The sequence below is a fragment of the Bos mutus genome, chromosome X (assembly GCF_027580195.1).
Source record: "Bos mutus isolate GX-2022 chromosome X, NWIPB_WYAK_1.1, whole genome shotgun sequence".
NCBI classification, from domain to species: domain Eukaryota; kingdom Metazoa; phylum Chordata; class Mammalia; order Artiodactyla; family Bovidae; genus Bos; species Bos mutus.
The window spans coordinates 20,147,315-20,156,402 of NC_091646.1; the positions used below are offsets into that span (position 1 = coordinate 20,147,315).

The following is a 9,088-nucleotide window of genomic DNA, read 5'->3' on the forward strand; positions in this document are numbered from 1 at the left end:
CTATGACGGGGGAGCGGCTATGACGGGGAGGGGCTATAACGGGGAGGAGCTATGGAGGGTAGGTTGGAACCACTTGGGAGGGGCTGTGAGGGAGTAGGCAGGACCAAGCAGGAGCAGGAACTAGGGGGGAACCGAGATAAGGAAGGGGCGGGGCCAAGGGGAGGGCGGGGGCAAAAGGGAGGGCGGAACCTAGGAGAAGAGGGGAAGGGAGGGGCTGAGCTGAGAGGGAGGGGACCGGAGGGGAGGGCCTGAGCCGAGAGGGAGAGAAAGAGGATCAAGGGAAAAAGATAGATCCGGATCTGCCAAGTGCGAGGTTCTGCGATCGAGACCCTGAGACACACCCACAGAGGGGGCTTAGGCATTCCGGGTAGAGTCAGATAGCTCTCAGCACTGGTCGGCCCCGGTGTGCCTGATACTCCAACCCGAAGCCTTCCCCTCACATCTCACTTCCTCCCTCTAGTCCTCACCTGACAGTAATTGGTCTCTCCGTTCACTTCGCAGAAATTGACTGGCGCCAACCCGGGAAGATAGAAAGCGTTGGAGCTGGCGGTCTGAAGGCCCAGGATCAGTCCCAGCACCAGCAACCCCCTGAGCCCGGGGAGGGTGGGCCATAGGCTCCAGGGGTAGGTTCCCATGCAGAAACAACGGATACTCATTTAAGTAGCCGGTTCTGCGCTTGGGGACACACCCACCGCGGGCGTGATTGGACCCACTGGAAAGAAGAAGCGGAAATGATGAGGAGAACAGAAAGGACAGAAGAAAGCCCAGACCAGCTAGTGAGACTTAGCACTCTGGGGAAGGCCAACTGTTAAGGCGAGATACTGGCTTGGAACTCGGTTGCTACGCGACCTGGCTGCTTTTATGAGCTCGCGCGCGCGCAGATATGAGCGCGCGCGCGCCGTACGCATGCGTGATGGTCCTGCTGCATCTTCCCCCGCCCTCCCCCCTCCCAGCATCACCCCCTCCCCTCCCTCCCAGCATCCCCTGCGGAACACGTTCCCGCGGTTTGGGCGACTTCTCGCGCGCCTCCTTCAGAGGTTCCTCGCAGAGTCTGGAGGGAGGGTGCAGGGTGGGGGAATGGTTGCAGAGGTGGGGATGAAGTCTGAGAGATTTCAACTTTCCAACATCCCAGAGTCTGGCATCCTCTTGACTTTGCCTCGCAGTACCAGAGTAGCAGGGTTACCGGGCGGTAAGCCGCCCAGCCATCTTCAGGTCTTGCTGCAGGTGGGTGGAAGGGAGAAGACAGGAAATTCCTGGACCTTGTTGCCCGCTATGATTATTATTACGGGCTTGAAATGCAGCTAATCCAAAACTGATGTTCTGTAAGTGTACATTGCATGTTACTGTTGTTCAGTCGCTAAGTCATATCCCAGTCTGCAAGCCCAGGGACTGCAGCAGACCAGGCTCCTCTGGCCTCCCCTATCTCCCGGAGCTTGCTCAAGTTCATGTCCATTGAATCCGTGATCCCATCCAACCATCTCATCTTCTGTCGTCCCCTTCTACTCCTGCCCTCAATCTTTCCCAGCATCAGGGTCGTTTCCAATGAGTCATCTCTTCACATCAAATGACCAAAGTATTGGAGTTTCAGCTTCAGCATCAGTCCTTCCAATGAATAGTCGGGGTTGATTTCCTTTAGGATTGATTGGTTTGATCTCCTTGCTGTCCAAGGGGCTCGCAAGAGTCTTCTCCAGCACCACAGTTCAAAAGCACCAATTCTTCCACACTCAGCTTTCTTTATAATCCAACTCTCATATCCATACATGACTACTGGAAAAACCATAGCTTTGACTATAGGGACCTTTGTCAGCAAAGTGATGTCTCTGGTTTTTAACATGCAGTCTGGGTTTGTCATAGATTTCCTTCCAAGGAGCATCTTTTAATTTCATGGCTGCAGTCACCGTCTGCAGTAATTTGAGAGTCCAAGAAAATAAAATCTGTCACTGCTTCTACTTTAACCCCTTCTGTTTGCCATTAAGTGATGGGACCAGATACCATGATCTTAGTTTTGTTTTATATTGAGTTTCAAGCCAGTTTTTTCCCTTTCTTCTTTCACCCTCATCAAGAGGTTCTTTAGTTCCTCTTCACTTTCTGCCACCAGAGTGTTATCTGTATATCGGAGGTTATTGATATTTCTCAGGGCAATCTTGATTCCAGCTTGTGCTTCTTCCAGCCCAGCATTTCTCATGATGTACTCTGCATATAAGTTAAATAAGCAGGGTGTTAATATACAGCTTTGATACTCCTTTCCCAACTTTGAACCAATCCATTGGTCCATGTCTGGTTCTAAATATTGCTTCTTGACCCTCATACAGGCTTCTCAGGAGACAGGTAAGGCGGTCTGCTTCTCCCATCTCTTTAAGAATTTTCCACAGTTTGTTGTGATCCACACATTCAAAAGCTTTATCATAGTTAATTAAGCAGAAGTAGGTGTTTTTCTGGAATTCTCTTGCTTTCTCCATGATCCAACAAATGTAGGCAATTTGATCTCTGGTTCCTCTGCCTTTTCTAAACCTAGCTTGTATATCTGGAAGTTCTTGATTCACATACTGCTGAAACCTAACTTGAAGGATTTTGAGCATAACCTTGCTAATATGTGAAATGAGCGCAATTGTACGATAGTTTGAATATTTTTTAGCATCACCCTTTGAGATTGGTTTGAAAACTGACCTTTTCCAGTCGTGTGGTCACTGTTGAGTTTTCCAAATTTGCTGACATATTGAATGCAGCACCTTAACAGCATCGTTTTTTAGGATTTGAAATAGCTCAGCTGAAATTCCATCACCTCCACTAGCTTTGTTTGTAATAACGCTTCCTAAAGCCCACTTGACTTCACACCCCAGTATGTCTGGCTCTAGATCAGTGACCACACCTTCATTGTTATTCGGGTCATTAAGACCTTTTCTGTATAGTTCTTCTGTGTATTCTTGTCATCTCTTCTGCTTCTGTTAGGTCCTTACCATTTCTGTCCTTTATCATGCCCATCCTTGCATGAAATGTTCTCTTGATAGCCCCAGTTTTCTTGAAGAGATCTCTAGACTTTCCTATTCTATTGTTTTTCTCTACTTTGCATTGTTCATTGAAGAAGGCCCTGTTATCTCTCCTTGCTATTCTCTGGAACTCTGCATTCAGTTGGGTATATCTTTACTTTTCTCCCTTGCCTTTCCCTTTTCTTCTTTCCTCAGCTATTTGCAAAGCCTCCTCAGACAATCAGTTTGCCTTCTTACATTTCTTTTTCTTTGGGTTAGCTCCAGTTACTGTCTCCTGTACAGTGTTACAAACCTCCATCTGTCATTCTTCAGGCACCCTATTTACCAGATCTAATCCCTTGAATCTATTCATCACCTCCACAGTATAATCATATGGGATTTAATTTAGGTCATACCTGAAAGGCCTAGTGGTTTTCCCTACTTTCTTCCATTTAAGCCTGAATTTTGCAATAAGTAGCTGATGATCTGAGCCACAGTCAGCCCCAGGTCTTGTTTTTGCTCACTGTATAGAGCTTCTCCATCTTTGGCTGCAAAGAACATAATCTGATTTCACTACTGACCACCTGGTGATGTCCATGTGTAATGATCTCTTGGGTTGTTAGAAAAGGGTGTTTGCTATGACCAGCGTGTTCTCTTGACAAAACTCTGTTAGCCTTTGCCCTGCTTCATTTTGTACTCCAAGACCAAACTTGCCTATCATTCTGGGTATCTCTTGACTTCCTACTTTTGCATTCCAGTCCCCTGTGATGAAAAGGACATCTTTTTTGGTGCTGGTTCTAGAAGATGTGGTAGGTCTTCACAGAACTGTTCAACTTAAACTTCTTTGGCATCAGTGGTTGGGACATAGAGTTGGATTATGGTGATGCTGGATGGTTTGCCTTGCAATGGTACATTGCACACCAGGCTTCAAAGACTTTGCATGATAAAAAGAATGCAAAACCTCCCCAACTTCATATTGATTACATGTTGAAATGATAATATTTAGGGTGAAAGTCGCTCAGTCATGTCCGACTCTTTGCAACCCCATGGACTGTAGCCTACCAGGCTCCTCTGTCCATGGAATTCTCCAGGCCAAAATACTGGAGTGGGTAGCAATTTTCTTCTCCAGGGGGTCTTCCCAACCCAGGAATCGAACCCAGGTCTCCTGCATTGCAGGCAGATTCTTTACTGTCTGAGCCACCAGGGAAATATTGCATTAAATAAAACATTAAAATTAACTCCATCTGTTTCTTTTTTGTGACTTAATTTTTTATTGAACTATAGTTGATTTACAATGTTGTATTAGTTTCAAGTGTACAGCACAGGGATTCAGTTATATATGTGTATATATCTATTCTTTTTCAGAGTTGTTTCCATTATAGGTTATTACAAGATATTGAATATAGTTCCCTGTGCTATACAGTATGTCCTTGTGTTTACTTTATAATAATAATGTGCATCTGTTAATCTCAAACTCCAAATTTGTCCATTTCTTCATTTTTTTAAGTGTGGCTACTAGAACATTTAAGATTATATATGCTGTTGGACAGCACAATCTGGGGAAGGAGGAAAAAGGGAGGGAAACTGAAGAAGAGAGAGTAGAAGGAAGGGGGTTGCTCTTAGATTCTGAAAGAAACTTTTCTTTCTCTTAGGGCAGGGATCTTATTTTGCAGCCTCTGTCAGAATCCTTACCTTCTGCTCCTTGTTCTGTCTTTTAATGCAAAGTGTCTGTATTTGCACCTAGAGAGTATTGTAGGTGCATGCTCAATCTTGTCTGACTCTTTGTGACTCCATAGACTGTAGCCTGCCAAGCTCTTCTGTTCATGGGATTTTTCAGGCAAGAATACTGGAGTGGGTTGCCATTTCCCATTCCAGCGGATCTTCCCAACCCAGGGATTGAACCTGCATCTCCTTCAAGTTTTCTGGATTGGAGGTGGACTCTACTGCTGAGCCACCAGGGGAAGTATTGTAGGCATCACAGGACAAAAATAGAAGAGCATATTATTTTCCCTCCTTGTGTCTCAAGAGTTTTGGAGAACAGAGGTCATTTGTTTATGTTGAGATGTGTGTCCCTGGCCAAGGGCATTTCTGTGCAAGTTCCCTCACTCCAAGAGTTCTGCATCTTCTGCAGATTGGCAGGGGCGATTCAAGACCAAACAAAGGCAGCTAACTGGCCAATAGCAGAAGCTGGTAGAAATTTTAGCGAGGTAACTCCTGGACCCAAGAGGTAGGAAAGGTTGTTGGGGAAATGAATGGAGAAAATGTACTAATGATCAGAATTAGTCATGTTGTTAGTAAAAGGATTAAACTTAACCAATAAAACTGGAGAAGCCCCTGTAAAGATTTGAAAAACAGGATAACCCAGCAGGCCGGAACTGCTGCAGCCTGGGCAGCCTGCCAAGTGCCTGCGGATTCTGCTAACCCGGGGGGGGGGGGGTGGTTCTGGGCACTGCCTGGAGGAGGGGTGCCCCCCAGGTCCTCTACAGGATGCCTGCCCCTGCCCCTCTGCTCACTCTCCAGAGAGATTCTGAGAAGCAGGAAAGAGCAGTGGTCAGCAGATTACCATCCTCACCCTCTACAACTCCAATAGTGCCATCAAGGTTTTCCATTAAAGCTCCCTGCCACGCTGTGTCTCTTAACCTCTAGAAGTGAAGCATCACAGAAAGCTATGTCTCCATTCTCTGCAACAAGACATAGCCCTCCTGGTGTTATCAGTGTGTGATCATCACCAGCCCCAGCCTTCTGCTGGACCCGGAGATACAGCATATTCTCTGTGCTGTAGAGGCTCTAGGAATTTGTATTCTGCCTCTTCACTCAATTGCCTTGGAAGACTGACCTAAGAAAACATTGGTACAATTTATGCCAGAGAATATTTTGCTTGTATTTTCTTCTAGGTGTTTTATGGTGTCATGTCTTATATTTAACTCTCTAATCCATTTTGAGTTTATTTTTGTATATGGTGTTAGAGAATGTTCTACAATTATTCTTTTAGCTGTGCAGTTTTCTCAGCACCACTTATTGGAGAGACTGTCTTTTCTTCTTTGTATATTCTTGCTTCCTTTGTCAAAGATTAATTGACCATAGGTGTGTGAGTTCACTTCTGGGCTCTCTATTCTGTTCCCTTGATCTATCTGTATGTTTTTTGTGCTAACACCACACTGTTTTGATAACTGTAGATTTATCTGAAGTCTGGGAGGATTATGTCACTTGCTTTATTCTTTTTCCTCAGTATTGCTTTGACAGTTCTGGGTCTTTTATGATTCCACAGCATTTTTAGGATTATTTGTTCCTTGGGAAAATGCCATGGATAATTTGATAGGGGTTACATTAAATCTCTAGATTGCTCTGGATAGTATGCCCATTTTAAGGATATTAATTCTTCTAATCCAAGAGCATGGGATATCTTTCCATTTCAAAGAAATTAGTTTCTTAATGTAGACTATGCCCCAAACTCCAGGAAGACATGGGTTCTCTCTCCTGAGCCATGATGAATATTGGTAGAAAAGTAGAGCATGAGCACTGTACTAATTGTATGTGCTTACTTGTCTCTCTGCCTCTACTGAAAGTAAGCTTCTTGAGCACAGGATCCATTTCTTATCTTCAAATCCGTAGCGCACATCTGGGCCCTTTATAATTCAGAATAAATGAAAATATGAATTAATACATGAACTCACACTGTCACAGACATTTTGTGTTTTACCTTATTTGGAAATCAAAAGAGGATGCAATCAAAGGACAGATAAGAGTAAGTATAGATAAGAAGGATAATACCCCCTTTATTTATGTAACAGTAGAGTTTGCAAAGTTTGTGCCCATCCATTACTTCAAGTGATTAAGAGGTAGGCAGGGTATTTATTTAATGTGAAGTAACTGAGACCAGGAGAAGTTAATTTGCTTGTCCAAGGTCACACAGATAATCGATGACCAAGTCAAGGCTGGAAAACAGGCCTCCTGATATCTAATATAGTTCTTAAATTAATGGAATTAAAAGAAAGTGAAGGAATTCTCTGATGGTCCAGTAATTGGAACTCCATGCTTTCACTGCAGGGTCCCCAAGTTCAATCCTTAATTGGAGAACTAACATCCTGCAAACCTTGTGGCATTGCCAAAAATAAAGAAATGTTTTAAAAGGGAGTGAAAAATGTTTGGTAATAAAAAAAAAGAAATAAACTCATTTTATAATGTAGCTGTTACATTTCCAGCTACATTAACTAAGAATGTTCTGGAAACAAGCAGGTAAAGGATTGCTGCTGCTAAGTCACTTTAGTCGTGTCCGACTCTGTGCGACCCCATAGACGGCAGCCCACCAGGCTCCCCCGTCCCTGGGATTCTCCAGGCAAGAACACTGGAGTGGGTTGCCATTTCCTTCTCCAATGCATCAAAGTGGAAAGTGAAAATGAAGTCGCTCAGTCGTGTCCGACTCTTAGCGACCCCATGGACTGCAGCCCACCAGGCCCTTCCGTCCATGGGATTTTCCAGGCAAGAGTATTGGAGTGGAGTGGGTAAAGGATTAAGCAAAGCATATAAATATCAGGTTGCTGCTGCTAAGTCGCTTCAGTCGTGTCCGACTCTGTGCGACCCCATAGAGGGCAGCCCACCAGGCTCCCCCGTCCCTGGGATTCTCCAGGCAAGAACATCGGAGTGGGTTGCCATTTCCTTCTCCAATGCATTGAAGTGGAAAGTGAAAATGAAGTCGCTCAGTCGTGTCCGACTCTTAGCGACCCCATGGACTGCAGCCTACCAGGCTCCTCCATCCATGGGATTTTCCAAGGAAGAGTACTGGAGTGGGGTGCCATTGCCTTCTCCGAAATATCAGGTTAGGAGCTATCTTTGACAAAGGCACATAGATTTAACCATGGGATTTGTGAAATGCAGTGTCACTCAGACAACATTGTAAAGGGAGAGAAACACAAGGAATGGCACCTCACAAAAGCAGATGCTTCAGGACACATTAGTGAAAATGTATAAAACAGACCAATGCAACTATTAGGTTTTAATAGTTATTTTTCCCCATGTTTCTAACCATGTGGAGTTAAAGGTATCCAAGCTACAATCCCCATCCTCTTTCCAGTTCACTTCAACGTGCCCATACCAAAATTGAGTAGAACAAAGGAATACTGGGATCCAGCAGAATCATACTCTATTTAAGCCATGTTTCTAAATCAGCATATTGGAACATCAAAAGAGAACTAACCTGCCATGGTAGGTCAGTGTGTCAGCTCCAGAAACTACAGCACATGTTTCATAGATGGGGCAGATTAGCTTATTCCTTGGGCTTCCCACCTTGGCTCACTTTTTCCTTCCCCATTGCCCACAGTCTAAATATGTTTCTCTCAAAACTGATAGTACCAATGTGATCATGTCACACTCCTCTTTAAAATCATTTACTGGGGCTTCCCTGGTGGCTCAGTGGTAAACTGCCTGCCAATGCAGGAGACACAGGTTCAATCCTGGATCCGGGAAGATCTCACATAACCACGGAGCAACTAAGCCCGTGCGCCACAACTATGGCAGAGTCGGTGCACTGGAGGGAACCATGGCAACTGAGCCTACGTGCCGCAGCCACTGAAGCCTGTGCGCCCTGGAGGCCGTACTCTGAACTAGAGAAGCCGCCGTGATGAGAAGCCCGCACACCACAGCTATAGAGTAGCCCCCACTCACTGCAACTAGAGAAAAGCCCACACAGCAACAAAGACCCAGCATAGCAAAGACCCAGCACAGTAAAAAAATAAATAAATAAATATAATTAGAATCCCTTACTGAGCAAATTAATGCAATATGGGGTCCCAGATTGGATCCTGCTGCCCGCACGCGCGCGTACACACACACACACACACACACACACACACACAAGGACATTAGTGGGAAAACTGGTGAAATCCAAATAAAGTCTGTAGTGTAGTTAATATTAATAGTATTGTACCAATCTTGATTTCTTAGTTTGATCATTCTACCGTGGTTGTGTAAGAGGTTCATGTTAAAAGAAGCTCAGTGAATACGTATATGACACCTTTTTGTACTATTTTTGCAACACTTTAGTAAATCTAAAATTATCTCAGAATAAAAAATGGAAAAAAAAATCTTCTCCTAGCTCTTCATTACCCTAAGAATTAAGTACAAAT

At 44.6% G+C, this 9,088-nt stretch overlaps 1 protein-coding gene across 5 annotated transcripts in view; it reads right to left on the reverse strand.

The window, feature by feature from the left end:
• The window catches only part of LOC102270821 (transmembrane 9 superfamily member 2-like), a 79,050-nt gene extending 78,230 nt beyond the window's left edge, over positions 1-820 (reverse strand). For all 5 annotated transcript variants that reach the window (XM_070366055.1, XM_070366058.1, XM_070366056.1 and 2 more), the window contains exon 1: positions 468-820. In XM_070366055.1, the coding sequence (XP_070222156.1) occupies positions 468-656 (189 nt within the window). In that variant the 5' untranslated portion in view covers positions 657-820. The remainder of the gene's footprint in view (positions 1-467) is intronic.
• Positions 821-9,088: the final 8,268 nt, after the last annotated feature.